At 47.5% G+C, this 19218-nt stretch overlaps 1 protein-coding gene across 1 annotated transcript in view; it reads left to right on the forward strand.

Moving 5' to 3' along the window:
• Positions 1 to 14788, forward strand: part of PMFBP1 (polyamine modulated factor 1 binding protein 1) — a gene marked incomplete at both ends in the record, with an annotated part of 41989 nt that extends 27201 nt beyond the window's left edge. The window contains 13 exons of the mRNA XM_080937137.1: positions 1834 to 1960; positions 2046 to 2203; positions 4097 to 4337; positions 4846 to 5035; positions 5229 to 5382; positions 6314 to 6481; positions 6706 to 6843; positions 10609 to 10773; positions 11279 to 11446; positions 11761 to 11928; positions 12715 to 12818; positions 13195 to 13269; positions 14530 to 14788. Of these exons, the coding sequence (XP_080793263.1) occupies positions 1834 to 1960; positions 2046 to 2203; positions 4097 to 4337; positions 4846 to 5035; positions 5229 to 5382; positions 6314 to 6481; positions 6706 to 6843; positions 10609 to 10773; positions 11279 to 11446; positions 11761 to 11928; positions 12715 to 12818; positions 13195 to 13269; positions 14530 to 14788 (2115 nt within the window). The remainder of the gene's footprint in view (positions 1 to 1833; positions 1961 to 2045; positions 2204 to 4096; positions 4338 to 4845; positions 5036 to 5228; positions 5383 to 6313; positions 6482 to 6705; positions 6844 to 10608; positions 10774 to 11278; positions 11447 to 11760; positions 11929 to 12714; positions 12819 to 13194; positions 13270 to 14529) is intronic.
• Positions 14789 to 19218: the final 4430 nt, after the last annotated feature.

Here is a 19218-nt window from a genome sequence, read left to right on the forward strand (position 1 = left end):
CTTAAACTGACCCTTTCTGAACACACTCTCATAGACATGCCCAGAGGTTTGTAAAAATCTTGTCAAGCTGACATAAAGATTAACCATAACAACTTTTCTCCCACTTCATATTTCTTACCCAAAACTCCCTCCCCCACCTCTCTGCACATCAGCTTCTCCCAAAATCCTCCCCTTCCCCCTGTTGGCATGGGCTGCAGTAAGTCTTTGAACCGCCACTGTGCCCACACAGGGCCACTGGGTGACTGCTCGGCCTTTCTCCAGCTGTCACCTCTGTCTTTATGCTGTAGCTCTCCCTACTGACTTAAAAATCACATGACAATCCCCTCAGCACCCTGGATGCCAGGCACTGCCTCACGCGCTGCCTCCTCAGCACTGGGAAGGCAATGCCTTCTTTAGAATGAAGGGAAATATTTGAAGAAACTCTGCATCCAGCACAATGGGATAGACCCGAGCTCTTCCCACTCTTCCTCCACTGTTCCCATGGTGACCCCTTGAGGCTCCCATCTGGCCTCCATCTAGTTCCTTGTCCATACCCACCAGTCTCTGTGCCAAAGCTCTCCTATAGGTACTCCAGCATGCCTTTCCCAGTATGGAGATCCCCTTCCCAATGAGGTCAACCCACCATCCTCCTCACAAAGGCGGCGCATGCCCTTCCCACCATACCCTGTGCACACTACCGTGTTCGCTTTGCTCTGTGGTCTCTTCCACGGCCCTCACTGACCTCTGGTCAGTTCTGTAGGTCACTGTTATCATCACTGTCTCTCACTGCTAAAGACCAGCTTCCCCGGGCAAGGATCTGTGTCTGTGTTCTATGCCCTACTGTCCCTGGTACCTAGGATGGTTCCTAGCTGGAAACTCCATCAGATATTGTTGCCAGGATGGCATTCTGTGTGAGCATGGTAAGTCTTTCGTTCCCTCTTAAGATGAGTTAAGAGATAGAACACATTGGTTGTTAGGATACTCACAAGATTAGGCAACAGTTACTACCATCTGAGTCTAGAAATATTTTCGTCACCCCTGAGGAACTCCAACCACTCACTGGCCTCTTGATACTCTCTTCTCTGCTGTCTGTCCCCAGGCGGTTGTGTTATGGACCTTTTGCCTTTAAGAAAGCAACCTTCCAAGGGTTAAAGAGACGGTTGAGTCAAAAGTGCTTGCTATGCAAGCATTGGGTGCCTGACTTTGACACCAAGCACTTGAAGGAAACACTGAATATGAAATTACATGGCTGATCTCAAGGCTAAGGAAGCAGAGACAGATCCTGGGAACTAGTGTAGCCAAGTGGGTGAGATTCAGTGAGAGACCCTGTGTCAAAAATAAATAAATAAATAAATAAATAAATAAATAAGATGGAGAATGATTGAGGAAGACACCAGAAATCAACCTCTGGCAAGTATGCACTCATGCCCACACGCACACACATACACACACTCACATGTCTGCACACATACAACTGCATGCACACACCTGCACACACACATACTCACACACCTGCACACACTAAAAAAATAGAAAACATGAATGGAAGGAAGGAAGGAAGGAAGGAAGGAAGAAGGTAAGTGAAGGAAAGGAAGAAAGACAGAGAAGGAGGAGGGATGGAGGGAAGGAGGGAGGGAGGGAAGGAGGGAGGGAGGGAAGTAGGGAAGAAAGGAGGAAGAGGGGAAAGGAGGAAGGGAGGAAGAGAGAGGAGGAGGGAAGGAGGAGAGGAGAGAGGGGAGGAGAGAAGGAGGGAGGAAGAAGAGGAGGGAAGGAGGGAGGGAAGGAGGGAGGGAGGGAGGAAGGAGGTCAGTTCCTTTGCCCTCCCATTCTGCTGTGCTCCCCTCCAACACTTAGATCCTAAAGCACCTGCAAGAGCAGAAAGACAGCCAGTGCCTGCACGTGGAGGAATACCAGAACCTAGTGAAGGACTTGCGCATGGAGCTGGAAGCCGTGTCGGAACAGAAGAAAATGATCATGAAGGGTAAAGCGGGACTGTGAGCCGTAGCTGGGGAGCCAGAGGGCACCTGGCCTCTGATGGGTAAGCAGTGCTGTCTTACCCACACCAGAAATGATGAAGCTGGAGCTAGACCTCCATGGGCTACGGGAAGAGACGTCATCCGCCACCGAGAAGAGGGAAAAGGAGAATGTCTTCCTACACTGCCGGCTGCAGGATCTGCAGCAACAGTACACAGAGTCTCAGAAGCTGTCCCTGAAGAAGGACAAGGTGAGCTAGCCCTTTGTGAGTCCTCATTGGAACAGCCAAGGGGGCAAGTGTGAAGCCAGTCTTGGCCAGGAGCTTCTCTGCCTTATGTGGCTACTGTTACATTTATAAAAAGATAAAGAGAGGTGTCCCAGGTTTCAGCACCAATGTTACGTTTATTAAAAGATAAAGGGGCGGGGGGTATGTTCTATGACAGTGTGGTGAGGTATGGGGGAAGGGGAATGTCTCCGGCAGACCCATGTCGGGCATCCCTTCCTCCTGAGGGACCAGCCACACGATGGTATAGTATAGAATAGAGTTTATTCAGGGCATGTGGAGGGGAGTTAAGAGGGTAGTAGGGGCAGAGAGAGAGAAGAGGAAGAAGGGTAGAGAAGAGGAGAAGCAAGAGAAGAGAAAGAAAAGAGAGCAATGAGGGGACAAGAAGTCCCATTTTTAGTGCCAGGCATACCTGGCTATTGCCAGGTAACTGTGGGGCAGAGCTTAGACAGAATGCTAACAGCTATTATAGAGACCAAGGACTCTTCCGGCCAGGCATCCCTCAGAGAACTTCTTTGGTGTTTCCAATAACAAGTGAAAACTGGGTGTGAAGCTGGGCATGGTGGTGTGTATGCCTGCAATCCCAGCATTATTTGGGAAGCCGGGGCAGGAAGATTACAAGTTCAAAGCCAGCTTAGGCTCCCTAATGATTCCCTGTTTCAAAAACAAACCACCCACATTGCAGTCTCTCTCTCTCTCTCTCTCTCTCTCTCTCTCTCTCTCTCTCTCTCTCTCTCTCTCTCACACACACACACACACACACACACACACACAAATTCACAATTATCTTTTGCATATGTAAATCGAAGTCTATGAGATGTTAGTGGAGCCACGCTGTAACCGATGAGGTCTATCACCATCATTCTAAACCTGTTCCTGGAAAACCCAAGAACAGGAAGACTTTGAAACCAGTTCATGCCTTGATGGTCAGCACAATCCAAAGCCTGTACTCTCCTCAGAGCTATGAAAAATAACACAGTTGACTTTTCATCATTAAAACCTCTTGTGTTAAAGATACAGCTTGAATCCCACCAGTCAAGATAGAATCATCCAGAAAAGTGGAGCATAAAAAAAAGAAGCAAGGAGTCTATAGATGCATTCATTCCACACTCTTGAGTGCCTATTATATGCTAAACACAGTGACACACACACCACAAATCATGCCACCACCCCATCCTCATGGTACTCACACCATACGTTGCACAGGGAGATAGATGGGTGCCAGTGAGTAACAAAATTAACACGTTAATCCTGAAAGAGCTGCAGCAGAGACTGACAAATTCCTGAAACAGCTTGGTGGCTGTTTTACTGGGTTGTAACTGAGGGCTTTTCTGGCAAGGTGACACCGGGCAGAGACTGGAACAAAGGGATGGAACTACCAGGTCGACCCAATAGCATAATACTCAGAGAGGGAGCTGAAGGCAGGGGGTCTTAAGGAAGAACAGCCCAGACAGAGGGCACGGCAAGCACAAAGACCCTCCAGGTCCGGGAGGCTAGCTGAAGCTGAGAAGGGCTGGGGGGTTCCTGGATGCCAAGCCAGACAAGGTAGCCTAAGTAAGACCAGACCATGAGCCTCCTGGGATGTGGCTGTAAAGACTTTTTCTAAGTAAGGACGGAGCCAGCCAAGGGGTTTGAACACAGGTAGCTCTGGCTTGCACTCTGAAAGTTCCCACCTGGCTACTTCAGTACAAAAACAACCTCAGGGAACCCAAAATGGTACCAAGAAGCACAGATAGAAGCTTCTTGGGATATCCCAGCACAGCATGCCAGTGGCATGCACAAAGATCCCATTATGACTTGTAATGGGACCAATGGCTGGTACTTGGGCCTCTCCCAGCATCCCTCCTCTGACACCCTCAGTTGCTCCAAGACAAGGATGAGAGGCTGCAAGAGCTGGAAAAGAAACTGGCACAGGTGCAGAACACCCTCAAGGAGAAAGAGACGGAGCTGGAGAAGCTACAGCACACCACGAAAGAACTGAACACAAACCTTCAGGAAGTAAGACACAGCACATCCAAAATCGACGCCGAGACCCTGCGGGCCGAGACCCAGAAGCTGAAGCAAAGTCTGGAAGAGGCCAGAGAGCAGCTGAAGGTGTCAGGTGAGACCCCAGGCTCACACTGCCCCATCCCTCCTCATAAATCCATCCACAGCTGCCGTGGCTGAGTCCAAGGGCAAGGTGAGCTTAACGTGGCAGAGTTCTCAGGCCAGGATATAGCTTGGTGGTAGAACGTGTGCTTTGCATGTGCTTGGTCCCAAGCACCAAGAAAATAAATAAATCAACACATAACATTTCTGTATTCTCTGTAACGACGGGTGATCACAGTACTCACCAGACTAAACTCCTTGAGGACTGGGATTCGTCCCTAATGACAGGAGATGCTGAACAGTTTCTAGCAATTCATTTCATTTTTAGTCGGGGGAGGAATCCATAGCTAAAGGGTTGTTGAAGACGGAGAGTTCGGCAGAACTCCTGATGGTATCAGGAGAGGTGAGGACAGGCAGAGAACCAAAGTATGTCACAGAATAAAAGAATTAAGTCTTCAGTGAGTCCTGACCAAGCTTTCAATGTGCTCCCTCTTACATGGAGCCCTCCTTGGCTTCTTCAGATCAGAACCTAACCCAGTGTAAGGAGGAAGCACACATGACTGCCAGCAACCTAGAGGACGCTCATCGGAAAATCGAGAACTACCTTCTCCAGAACAAGCAGAAGGAAGATGTCATTAAGGACCTGCAGATCAAGCTGCAGACACTGCGAATGGAGTCCTCGGAGACTAAAGAGGAACGAAAAAGCAACAGGTGCCAGTCTCAGGCCCATGCCCAGCCCCAGCCCAGCCCAGCCCCATGCCCAGCCCCAGCCCCTGGACCACTGCCCAGTTGGTTGGCAGCTGCCCAGAAGGGGAATAGTGAGATGGCAGGCCCTAGGGTGGGACCATCTCCACAGCCCATCACCACAAGTCCTGAAGCTCTTACTGTGGTCGCCTTGCTATAGGCAACAGTTACAGGAGCTGAACTCAGAACTCAGTGAAGGCCAGAGAAGGCTTTCGAATGCAGAGAAGGAAAATGTGCTGCTTCAGAAGACACTGGATGAAAATGAGAGAAAAATAGATGAGCTGCTTCATGGTGCCAAGGTTTCTGGGCAAAAGGTGAGAGAGCAGGCAGGCAGCCTGACCTGCCTCAGCCCAAGTAGTCTTGATAACTTTCCAGAATCCGTGTTAAGACTGCTGTGCTAGCCAATTAGGAACCAGTTCCCATGGCCAACGGTAAGTGTTTTCAAAGATGCTGCTTAAAAATCACCGGAGGACAATGCAGATTGTCATGTTGGTTACTTGGCTGTAATAAACCAGCATGACCAAGGAAGCATGTTTGGGTTTATGTTGCAGTGGGTTCAAGTCCAGCGTGGCAGGGGATGGGGAGGGTAGGAGGGATTAGTAGGCATGCTGCCTGGACTAGGATGCTTTGAGGTCTCAACATAAACCACAAGTGCCAAGCAGGAATAGGACAAGGGCTTAAATTCTCAAAGCCCATTCTGTACTTCCTCCAGCAAGGCCACACCTCTTAGCCTTCCCCTGAAAACAGTGCCAACAGCTGGGGACCAGGTATTCAAATTCTGGAGCCTATGAAGGGCCTTCTCATTCAAACCTCCAGAGCTGGTTGTTCATCAGCTTGTTTGTAGTAAATGCTCACCCACTGACCTATATCCCCAGTCTCTACAGGTCTTCTGATGGTGATCACAAGGCTGTCTTTGTCCATCAGTTGAAAGTCTCTGATCCCCAACACATCCCTTTTGTGCTCTTCTAAGATTTGCTTTTTATTCAAAGAAGAGTTGGTTAAATGGGCAAGAAGGGTCACCATTGTAGCAACTGGACCCATACCTAAATTGGTTTAGTTAAGTTGTTGCAGATCATGAAAGCAGATGTTCCTACCATATCTGCTGAGGTGGGTGGGTGGGGGGAGGGGGCTAAGAAATCACCCTCACTTTTGTTTCCACCCCTCCTTTGTGTAGAACTGTCTGGATTTCTTTTGCCAAATATAATAGTATGGAACTGTCTTCCCCCCCCCACCCCACCCCTTCAGCAAAGAGAGCTAACAAACCACATAGGCAAGCTAGAAGAGGAACTTCGGGAAATAAAAGGGCTCTTGGAGGAGAAACAAGAGCAGCTGAAGAAGAGCAAGGAGCAGGAAAAAGCACTAGAGGAAGAGATTGAAGCTTTGCGACAGGAATCGAAAAAGAAAGAGAAGATGGTGAGAGACAGAGAGAGGACCTGGGAAGATTAGACCATGGAGGCAGGGCCAAGAGGGTGGCAGGCAGACAGCCAGGGAGCTCAGGGCTCAGCAGAGGGTGCAAAGAAGGGGAGAAGGGGGAGAACTGAGGAGTCACAGGGCAGGGGAGGGGAGGGGAGGGAAGGCGTTGCAGACTAACACCTGTCCGGGGTCGGGATGGGCATCACTGTTTAATGGGAGAACAGGCAAAGGAGCATGTGCGGAAGCTGGAAGAAGAGAAGGAAAACCTCCAGATGGAGCTGAACTCCTGTTCTTCACACCTGGACTCCTCGCTCAACAAATACAACAACTCCCAAAAAGTCATCCAAGAGCTCAACATGGAGGTGAGCAGAGGCAGCCCCAAAGGGGGACCCCCGACTTCACACCTGTCCTCCTCTCTCTGCCTCTATTGGCTACAGGCACTGAGGTCCCGACAGCTCATCTCATGTCTTTTAATGGATGAGGGAGGCGGCCACAGACCCTGGTTTCTGGAGGGAAAGGGGGGAGGTTCTTCCATAAGTAATAGGTTTCTTTTGGTACTTGGGGAACCCATGCCCCAACTTACCGGGAATTTTCCACCAAATCTTCCAACGTTGTAAATTAGACAAAGAACTCTGAATTCCTTGTTTGGAGCCATTTGAGAGAGAACATTCTCAAACCTAATTGGAAAGCAAAAAGAAAGGTGACAGGGAGAGGGCCATACGATTCCGGCTCGTGTTTCATTATGCAGATGAAAGGCACAGGGCTGTGGCATATTCTAGAAGCTGCTGTTGAACTCACTCGCTCTCTTTATGTGCCCTCCGTCTGCTTCCCTCTTAACAGTGTACATCACTGTGATCCCCTTTCACAAAGCGGAGAAAGGCTGAATCCCACAGCCACTAATTAGTGATGGGACGAACCAGTATTTGAACCTGGACCATCCAACTCCAATGCACATCCTTTTTCTCCAGCACGCACGGTGATGCTTTCCCCAGAGGAATATATTATACCTTTCTGGACAAGAAAAAAAAACACATAGTACTTAGACGACCAGTCTCTTGAGCTACAAATGAAAACCCAGGCATCTCTTAATCTTTCATAATGCAAAAAGATCTGAAATTGCAGGATGACTCTAAGCTTAAATTGAGCTTTCCCAACAGCACTCTGTGACTCACTGTGGTAGCAAAAGTCATATGTCTGAGCTGGCAGTGATGTGACCACTGGGGAACTGACCTTGCACTGGTAATTAATATTAGCTAATTTTGAGTTTACACAGCATACGGTCACAGGGACTGGCATTCTTGGAGTCTTGTCCTCTGGAGCAGCAAATCTGGAGGTCTCGGTCACTCGGCTCCCTGAGAAGCCTCCTTCCATCTAAGGAATGTTGCTGAAAGGTTCAGTATGAGCCTGATCTCAAAAGACAGCCATGTTCATTTTAGAAGTAAGAGCACCAACATCGGAATCCTTCGGCTCCAAAGTCAACGGGATCTGTGGGCTTTTTGTTTGGTTGGTTTTGTCTGTTTGATCTTTTAAGTTTGGTTTGGTTTTTGGTGTGTGAGCATTTTCAACTTTTTTTTATGTTCAACTTTCGAAAATGCATTTCCCATACATGTGATAGATTCACTGAATCAATAGTAGCTATTAGAAATGGGCTTAAGTGTGCTCTCTAACTATGTACTTCCTTTAATCAATATTCTATATTCTATTTGGAATTTTTGCTACTTGAAAACAAGAAAAAAATATGTAGTAAGAGCTTTCGAATTTATTTGGCGGTCTCATGTCCCCTCTGCATTTTATAATTTTTAATATCAATATAAAGCCTCATTCATGTGTATATATTGATTCTGTGAACATCTTAGTAAGCTCACTTATAAGTTATGATCGGCTTTTACTTTATTCTCACAGGAGTGCGCTTGCCTACATACGGATGCAGCTCTAGAGATCAAACCCCAGGCCTTCTTACACGAGGCCCACGAACTTATTTATTTTGAGAGTAGGGTCTCACTAGCCCAGACTATGCTCAAATTTATAATCCTTCCATCTCTACCCCTAAAGGCATGTTGGGGTGAAAGGCATGCACCACACCATCCGGTTCTTTGTTATTTTTAGTAAGATGGTCAAATCATTTGTAAACAACACAGTTCTCTAAGTATTCCTTTGTGATATTTATCTCTGTTTTATTTGTCTTGCCTTATCACACTGGACCACATCTTCAGTGTGAGGATGGGCTGCTGCAACGCCAGCAGGCATCTCGTTCTTTGCTCTTAATGCCATGCATCCCCTTCAGTACGATGTGCCCGGCGGGCTTGGTGCTATCCTCACTTACTTCCTTCAGCTCCTCGGTCACTAAGAGGTTTGTCAGTATAGGTGTTGTATCCTGTCAAGTGCTGATTTCTTACTGTCAACATAATACCATCTTTCTCCTTAGCTCAGTGCCATAGCAGACGTGATCATAGTTGGGGCTCCTCTTTGTTTTCCTAGCTTGACTCCTGTTTTGTGTCTCATATGTCTCTCTTTACTTAAAGTAATCTAAGAAATGAAAATCAGGCCGGTGTAGTCAAGAAATTGTGAGCTGTATTGAAGAACAATGAAGAGCCGTTGAGGCGATTTCCTCAGAGGAATGAGACACACGGAACTCTGTGTAATGGATGGAAATGTGTTGGGTGAAGAAGGAAGCGTAGTTGTGAGGAGACCTGTTAGGGGGATGTGGAGACCAGAGTTGCACTAGAGAAGACTGGCTGATGGACCGACCACGGACAAAGCAGGGAATCAAGGATGACTTAATGGCTACACATCCTTAGGAGTTCCCTTCTGCTATCAGACTTAGAAACAAATCTCTGTCCCGGACTTAAAAGTCTACAAGGAGATAGAAGATGACTCACCATTCACAGTAATTCACATGCATATGGTGACTGATACACTACAAAACCTATTTACATACATCATCTCATTTGGTCATCCCAAACTCCATGTGGAAGACTTGAAAAGTTCCAAGCCTGTGAAGAAAAGACTGAAGGCCCGAGAAATAAGCAACAGAACCTGGCCTTCAGTCACATTGTGTGATTCCACATTTCAACTGCCTTTAACTCTGGTCTAGTCATTGCCAGGTTTAAGATGCAGCTGTTTAACACCCTTCTGCCAAAACTCTGTTCAGTAAGACCCCCTTGCAAATACAATGTTTGACTCTATAAGTAGACAGTGTAACTTTTCATTTGACCAAAAACTTAAGGTTTATTATATGACCTTTGCATGACTATTTTGTGTTGGGCTCTGAGGTCCAACAAGGAAGTGGAGATGAACAAAACACATGCAGGGCTGGATAGATGGAATGCTGTATCATTTCTATGGTCTAGATCTGTGTGTTGGGTTCTAGATCTGCGTGTGTGCAGGTGCACATGGGTGCCCATGAACATATATGTGTGCATGTAGAGACAACTTCCGGTAATTCCTTATCTGTCATCTCACTTTTTGTTTGTTTTTTGGTTTGGTTTTTTGAGACATGGTCTCTCAGTAACCTAGAAATCTCCAAATAGGCTTGTCTTCTTGGCCTGTGAATCCCGAGAGTTTACTTGTCTCAATCTCCCCAGGACTGGGATTAATTATAAGAGCATACTGCCATACCCAGCATCTTTTTTTTAAATTTACATATATGTATGGTTTTCCTACATGTATGTCTGTGTACCACATGCATGTAATGGCTGTGGAGGCTAGAGAAGGCAGCAGATCCCCCAGGACTAGAGTTATAGATGGTTGTAAGCTACCATATGAGAACCCAGAATTGAACTTGGGTCTTTACTGAGCCATCTCTCCAGCCCTGAGACCCATCTTTTTAAAGCAGGTTCTATGACTCTAACTCAAGTCCTTGAAAGCACGGTATGAACTGAGCTATGTCTCCAGCCTGGACAGACATCTTTGTATCTGTAAAACACATTTCGTGTACTTCGCAGGTCCAGGCGCTTTTTTATACTGTGATATGGTAGCCATAAAGGGAAACGTGGATGGAGAGTGTAGAGGCGGCCTAGAAAGATGGAGATCTGAGCATGAATGTGCTCAGCTTTGGTCTCCCCCCTACAGGCACGCATCTATGCACGCCAGGAGCAGCCCTGACAGTGATTTCTTATTCCCTTAAGATATCCCGCCAGAAAGATTCCATCATGATTCTGCAGACACAGCTGGATTCGGCCATACAGAAGGAGAAGAACTATTTTCAGAACACAGTCAGTAAAGAAACCTATGAGGACCTTGTACGGAAGTCGGGCACCTGCCAAGATGACCTAACACAGGCCCTGGAGAAGGTGAGGCCATGCCTTCTAAGCCAAGGAAGGAGTCTCTTTCTTCTACGACTGACACTCTTCAGTGCTTTTTAACCCTTGCCTGGACAGGGCTGTCTACCCAATGAAGGTCTACATTCCCATAGTTTTATATGTTGTTGTCCTTGTATTCATTGTAGGGTGGCAGAGATGGTAATATCTAACCAGTCTTCCCACTCACTGCTGATTCACAGACAGGGTTTTTCCCAAAGTCTGGATAGTCAGGGGAACCCCATGCCCCATCTCATCTCTGGTGGCCATGTCTACAGACCTGTGGATAAAAGTAGAAAAAGTGGAAACAGAATGAGGTGGGGTGAAAGACTGGGAAGGGAGGTGTAGAAAGACACCTGTTATGCCTCACCCTTCCCTCTGGACCACCTGACCATGGGTACCACCACAGAGAGGGCCTGGAACCTTCTGTACTAAAGACCCAGCAGAGAAGACCAAGGGCCCTGGAGGCCACTCTAATCCACTCTGTCTTTGCTAAAAGCTCACTCATGCAACCGCCGAGACAAAGAACCTGCAGCGCAGCTTGCAACAGACCCAAGAGAAGAACGCTCAGCTGGAAGATGAAATCACAGCTTATGAGGAAAGGATGAAAAAGCTCAATATGGAATTAAAAAAACTGCAGGGCTTCCACCAGCAGAGTGAGCTAGAGGTGAGAGTCCAGGGGAAGGGGGGCGCGCTTGGGCTCCCTTCCTGTTAGAAGTCCACAAGGTCACCTTTTGCAGGCAGAATTATGTAGCACTCAGCCTTACCCTTTGGCTGCTGGGTTCACGCTACCTTCTCCGCTTCTGAAGTGACAGGCAGGCAGAAAGATCAGAGCAGGGGCGCCCTCTGCTGGTCACAGGAAATAAAAAGCACACCCCTACAACTCCCCCCCCCCCAGCCCATCTTCCAGGGTAGAGAGGGCACTCTCCTCCTTGTCTGGCCCTGCCCCTGCCCGCCCCCTCACTTTGCACTCCTGAGCAGGTGCACACCTTTGACAAGAAACTGGAGGAGATGAGCAATCAGGTGTTGCAGTGGCAGAGGCAGCACCAGAGTGACCTTAGGATGCTGGCAGCGAAGGAGACACAGCTCCGGGAATTCCAGGAGGAAATGGCTGCCCTGAAAGAGAACCTCCTTGCAGATGAGAAGGAGGTGAGCACTGTTTGGATTCTGTTGCTTCCTCTCCACCCCTCCCCCACTGGGTAGTCTTTGGGGATGCCAGAAACAAGGTACACGCACACCCACATATACATGCAAGCATGCACACATACACACATGCACACACTTAGACACTTGTGAACACGTATGTGCACACACACACACAAATGTGCATGCATTACGCATCAGGGAACAGAGTCTAGATACTTCTGGGTCACCTCTAACCAAGACTAAGCTCTGTCCCAGCAAAAGACTCAGTTACTTCAGTTTCCATTTATTTCCCCCCAGTTTGCCCTCCTCTGAACATGTCCTGCCAGATTTTGCCATCCAGTTGGTTAAATGGTTTTCCAGACAAGTCATACATCCCAGCAACCGGAGCAGGGCCATTCATGGCTGGAAGTCTTGGGGACATCTTTGGGTGGCCACAGGGCCCTTGCTCAAATTAAAAAGGAGCAGCTCTTCTTCCTGGTTCTTTTCTTCTGTTTGCTGCAATGTCAGCTCAGAGCACTCCTGTTCTAGAAAAAGTCACTTCACTGCCATTAGCTTGAGCATCATGACTATACATGAACCTGTCTGCCATGCATGTCACCTCCTCGGAGGTGTCACTGCTATGACAGTGACACAGTGACACAGGTCCTGCATGTGGTGGCAGCTCTGGCCTCAGGTTGGACAGCAGAGTTTGTTTGTTTGTTTTTCTGAGAGAGAATAATCCAGATTTGGGGGAGGGAGGTATGGGTCGGTGTTCTCGGCCTTTTTTTCCTTTCCTTCTTGTATGCAAAACCGTCCTCCCTGCCTTCAAAGCCAACGCCCAAAGAAACCTGTAGGCACCACCGGGAGAATGACCAGATCATGAGCAACGTGGAACAAATGGCGAAGGAGCAGAAGTACGTATTTGAGACAGAAGTAGGGAGGGTCCCAAGGCCAGGGAGACCAGAGAGCCACAGTAACCAGACACAAGGGCCTGCCTGAGGACTCACACACAAGAACCCAGAGTCAGACAGAGCAGTCTCACCCCTCCAGGCTGTCTTGCAAAACCTGCAACATAGCAACAGAGTAGCACCTGATGCAGGGCCCTTTCCATGAGGTACAAGCCTCCTGGACCCAAGCTGGGGTCCAACCTCTCAGGTGGAACCCCATCCCTTGCAGACAAACACATCATCTGAATGTGAGTCCTTAGTGACTGACAAGGCTCTCTCTCTAGGGAAAAGCTGCACAGGAAGACCCAGTGCCCTCATTCTTCCCTTGTGTGTTTTGTTACAGAATTGCCAATGAAAAACTGGGAAACAAGCTGCGAGAACAGGTTAAATACATTGCCAAGCTGACTGGTGAAAAGGAGTAAGTCCTCCTCTCTGGACAGTTGACTCTCAGGACCACCTCCTACTTGATTAACATTCTGTAGGGGGATCGGCCCATGGCACGGGGGGGGGGGCGCGGGGGGTGAGGGACAAAGATCCCGACAGACCCTGAGATCTGAAACAGTTCCTTTGCCACACTGGCATGCCTCTTGACTACACTGGACCTTAATTCAATGGCAATACAATGACGGACCGCCCACCTTCCTCCGCTCACCTCCTGTGACTTCTCAGAGGCTGAGGGCATTAATAAAGGAGTGAGTAGTGGCAGACAGGCCATGTGTAGGGACTAAGTGTCTGAAAAAGAGGTCCATGAACGAAAACACAAGGAAGCCATGGCTCTCTGGTGGAACAATTCAAGGCAGGAAGTTCCAGGTTGAAGGTTCCTCTGCTTCACCCTGTCCTCGGGAAACTGAGGCCCTTGTACTTAGGGTTCTACTCTCCCTTGTGACCCTGCTTCGCCACCTCGTCAAAGGCTTGTCCCCTGAGAACAGAGGTGAAGAAAAGAGGATCTAAAAGTAGAATCTTGGAGGTGGTAAGGTTCAGGCAGCGACACGGCCTAGGATGGGGATTCCCAAGCTTTTCCAGGGAACATAGAGACTACCATGTTGGACATTCCAGGAAGGTCTAGAGAGAGTCTGCATGTGGCAACGCTGGCCAAGCAGCAGCTGCCTCAAGCTCTGCTGTGAAGGCTGAGAATGTCCATGTCTCTGACACCTGGCTGGGAGCAAGCTCCACCCTGGGCTTTTACACTGGATAATGGGTTGAAGGGGAGAACAGAACCACTGTGAATGGAGAATAAGAAACCTAGGCCAAAAGCCCTGTACTTTCTCCTCTTCAAAAAGGGGAGTAGAGAGACGCAGGGTGTTGGCTTTGGGTGAGAGAGTTTCCCAGGCAAAGCTATGAGCATCCAAAGTGAGACGTGTCCAGAGCCGCCTTCTGGTTCTTCTGATTTCTACCATTTGTCAAACTGAATCCTCCCATGAACCCAGACAAAGCAGGCCTAACTGTCCCCATCAAAAACATAGACAAGAGGCCTAGAGCTGGCAGAGTAGTCCTTTGCCTGGGTCCTCCTCTCAGATCTAAGATCTAAGCTGCTTCTATAGGACACAGGGCCTACCCAGCCCTGAAAAGGTAGGCCCTCCTCGCCCCTCCCCTGTGACACCCTCTGGGTTCTTTCCAGCCAGGAGCCAAGTATGTCAAATGCCCGCCTGCCTCCCTCACCTCCCTCTCCCTCTCACAGTCACCTCCACAATGTAATGGTCCATCTGCAGCAGGAGAACAAAAAGCTGAAGAACGAGATAGAAGAGAAGAAGCTAAAGGCAGGGAACGTGAGGACCTGTGCCAAGACCCTAGGCCCAGGCAAACTGGAGCCGTCCCAAAAGGGGAAGCTGTGTGGTCCCCTGGGCTGGAAGGACTTGACACCGAAGATGGACCTCACCAAGTACATCGGGATGCCTCACTGCTCAGGTGCCTGTACCACCAGCTCTTTGCTACTGTAACATCTCCTTTCTCTATTCCATGAACTGAAACAGCAATAATATGACATTATTTTTTTAAAGATAGTTGGGTTACAAGTCATAAAGGAAGAAGAAAACAGGTTACTACAGACCTTTGGTCACACCCTTAGCTTGCCTCAGCCCAGTGGTCAGTCCTTCCAACATCTGTAGCATCCCTCAGATCTTAGAATGTTGGCGATGCACAAGTACCTCGTATCTCAGACCTATCTCCCACCCCTGACTCAGTCCTGTTGTGGGGTGTAGAGAAGAGAGAGGAAGAAAAGACTTCTTCCTTCTGTTATGTGGCTAGACACCCCACAAGGGCATCCCAGCCCTCCTCTCAGCCTGGGCTCAGCCTATGGTTCCATGACACCCCAATGTCACCCTTCAACAGGGATGCCTAGTCGTGTGGAGTTGTTCATCCATTTCTCCTCAGATTAAAGCTTTCGTTTCTTCCTGTTCCCCCAGGCTCCTCCTATTGCTAGAACCGGTTCTTCGCCTTCGCCTTAAACTCACTTCTACACGTTTTCAGAGGACAGTGAGTTCCCAAGCTCCTACAGACATCCATCAAGGCCCCTGCAAGACATTCATGTTTTACTGAGTTTTGTCTACTTCCTGAAGTGGAGTTGTTATACCCCACTCCCCCCAGACTCTGGGCCCAGACTCTAAAATAAAGATACAAACAACACAACCCTCCATGAGCGCTGGGTGTCTCTGAGGTGCCTCCCCGGCAGCTGGCCCATCATGACAAACATGCTGGTCTCTTTACTTCTGTAGGAGAAACAATGTTTCCAATGTAAGGTACTAAATTAACCTGGATTAGGTTTTTAAACCAACAAGAAGGTAATGCCTTTCCCCCCATGTCTCTGTCTGGAATTTTAAACAAAAAAAATCTAGAAACCCTTTTTTTTCCCACCCCCCCCAAAAGAGAAACAGTTCTAGGACCCAAAAGAAAGTGCTAGAAATAAGTGATGTATTTTCCAAGTGGCAGAGGTAGAGCACACCATCTGTTTCCTCCCTGTCTGCCATATTACATTCCTCTTTTTAACAAGTTTACTTTTCTCCCCAGCCAGGGCAATACAAGTAAAATCCCATTATAACAAACTCCAAGGACGGCTAAACTATTTTATTGTGGTAGGATTTTGTTAAGCTGAGCACATGTCTGGAATTTATATATCCAGTCTATAGGAAATAGAGACAAATAGCTACCAAGGTAAAATACAAAATGGAAGGGCTTGCATTTCTGATAGGGTGAGAAGAGGGGAGGAGGAAGCCCACTGTTGGGCAATGACTCTCAAATACTCTTGCCTCCCTCCCTAGACAAATCACAGCCAAGAAAACTCTGTTAATCATGGTTTCAACCTTGCTGGTGTGCAAAAGGGCTAAGTTCCAATGAGCAGAGAGAAGTGGGGTACTGAGAAGCTCTGGAAACTTCTCTCATGGTGTTTGATGTCCATCTGCTTAAGTGCTTCCAATGTTGTTCCCCACTTGGTTTATAATAGTTTTTATTTTCTAGAGAAACACAGAAATACCTAGAAAAAGAGAAATAACTGATACCATGAGACCCACATCCTAGTCTTAGCTATGGTCCACTTATTCAAACACAAATTCAATATCCTTGAGGTCCGCAATCTTCTAAAAGGGCAGGCTTATGTCCGTAATTCATGAAGAGATTTGCCAAAATTGCAACCTCCAGATACCAAGATTGTAACATAGTCATCCAAAGCTGTCTTTCACTTTCTCTGGGGGTTGATTATATTTGATCAAAGAAGGAGTGAATTATGGGAAGCAAGGAGATAGAGATGCTGTCCTATTTCACCCAGTCAGCTAACTGTATAAGCTCAGGCTGGAGGAAGAACAGAGTCTGCAGAAGAATAGCCAAGTGCTCCTTAAGAAGTAAGCAAAGTCAGTCTTCAAAGCCATTTTATAGCTGAAACTAGAAAGCAATGGCCGTGGCAATAACGTCTTTTAATTTTTAAAATAACAACAAAGTGAGGTTAGGAGGAAACTTCCTCTGCATGATAAAAGCTCCATATGACCCGGGCAGTTGTGCGCACCTTTAATCCCAGCACCCAGGAAGCAGAGGCAGACAGATCTCTGAGTTTGAAGCCAGCCCAGTCTACAGAGCAAGTTCCAGGACAGCTGGGGCTACCAGGAGAAACCCTGTCTTTACAAACAAACAAATCAAAATACCAGAAAACTCCGTATGCAAAGCCCACAGCTTCATGCTCAAAGCTAACAGATCATGTTAAGAACAAGACAAAAGATGCCTACTTTTCCACTTTGACCCCTTGTGTTTAACACAGTACCAGTAACTGCAGCCAGAGTGCTTAGGCAGGAAGAAGAAATAAAAGATACCCAAACTAGAGAAGGGGGTTGGTCAGATGGCTCATCAGCTGTAGTGGTTTAAATAAGAACATCCCCCATGGGCTTGGACATTTAGACACTTGGCCCCTAGTTGCTGACACTTGGGGAAGTTTAGGCGGCACAACCTTGCTGGAGAAAGGATGTCACATGGGGTGTACTTTGAGGATTAATCATCCCACTTCCTGCTTGCATTTAGAAATACAGCCTCGGCTTCCTGCCCCCTCCACCATGCCCACCTACCACTTGCCGTATGCTTCCCCTCAAACAAATTCTCTCTTCTTTAAGCTGCCTTGGTCACGCTGTCTTATCACAGTAATGGAACAGCAACTGATATAATTGCAGGATAAGGTGCTTGCTGGATACCTGGATACCTGAATCCCAGCCCTGAAACCCATTCATAAAAATGCTGCCCGTGGTGGCACGCACCTGCAATCCCAGCACTCCTACAGCAAGATGGGAGGCAGAGAAAGAGTCACCAAGGACATTCACCAGCCAGCCTGGCGTACGCAGCAGGGCAGAACGAGAGAGGCCCTGCCTTAGTTCGGTGACTGGGGAGAACTACTGAGTAACTCTGTTCACAGATCATGTTTTATACATAGAGAACCCTGTGCTGACAGCATAGTTCTGTCAATACTGTGCTTCCTGAGCAAGCACAAGGCCCTGGGTTCAACACCGCACAAAACAGGAATGGTAACCCACACCTGTAATCCCAGCACCCGGGAGGCAGAAGGAGAAAGATCAGGAATCCAAAGTCATCTTTAATTACACAGCAAGTCTCAGAACAGGCCGGGTCACACACGATCCTGTCTCAAAGAGGAAAAAAAATTTTAGAAAACCTCCTATGCATTCCACACACACAAAAGGAAAGACCTGCTATGATAAACCAATTCGATAAAGCAGCAGGATGAAAGGTAATAGACAAAACACTATTACATTTTTATAAACTAATAATGAACAGTCTAGTGAAGAAATTTCAAAATAATCCCATTTACTACAGAATCAAATACATCAGGCATGGCAGTTCGTAACTGTAATCCTAACTAACATGAAGAAGGCTGAAGTAGGAGGATCACAAGTTCAAGGTCAGCCTAGAAAACAAAACAAAAAACAATCTGCAATTCTGTTTCCAGAAGGTTGTGCTGGCTAGTTCTTACTTCATGTGCAGGCCTGTGGGGCATTTTCTTGATGATTGATGTGGGGGAGCCACCCCTGGGCTGGTGGTCCTGGATATATTGAGAAAGCAAGCCAAGCAAGCCATGAGGAGCAAGTCAGTAAGCAGCACCCCTCCATGGCCTCTGCATCAGCTCCTGCCTCCAGGTTCCCGCCCTAACTTCTCTGGATGACAGACTGTTCATTAAGCTGTAAGATGACATAAACCCTTTGTTCCTCAAGCTGCTTTTGGTCATGATGTCTTATCACAGCAAAGGAAACCCTGACTATTAACAGAGTGAGCAACTGATACAACAACTCTAAAACATTGCTAAAGCAGACATAAATAGAAACACAGTCCATCTTCATGACGGAAACCTTAGTACCCATCTACTGATCCTACCCAAACGGATTTATAGATTTGGTGCAATTTCTATCAAAATTCCAATATCCTTTGCAGACATGGAAAACCCCATGCTAAGATCCACATATAATTTTAGAGGAACTCAAAATAATCATAAAAAGGAAGAACTCGTGGTCTGATCTTAAAATTTGTTTTACATACTTCTTTTATGTGTGTGTATGGATATATTGCCTATATACCACGTGTATGTCTGCCAGAAGTGGGAAGATTGGGGGATGGGGGGTTACAAATGGTTGTGAGCCATCATGTAGGCGTTGGAGAATTAAGCCTGGGTCCTCTGCAAGTGTGCTAATCCCTTGAACCTGCAAAGCTACGATGGTCTTGTCATGAACAGTCCTACTGACCAATGGAACTGTACAGAAAGCCCAGATAAAACACCTTGCACATATGGTCACATGATTTTTGATAAGGACAAGACCATTCATTCAATGGGGAAAGGGATAGACTTCAATAATGGGACTGGGCAAGGGGATATCAATATGCAGCTGAATGA

Source organism: Micromys minutus (genome assembly GCF_963924665.1).
Source record: "Micromys minutus genome assembly, chromosome: 24".
Lineage (NCBI taxonomy): Eukaryota > Metazoa > Chordata > Mammalia > Rodentia > Muridae > Micromys > Micromys minutus.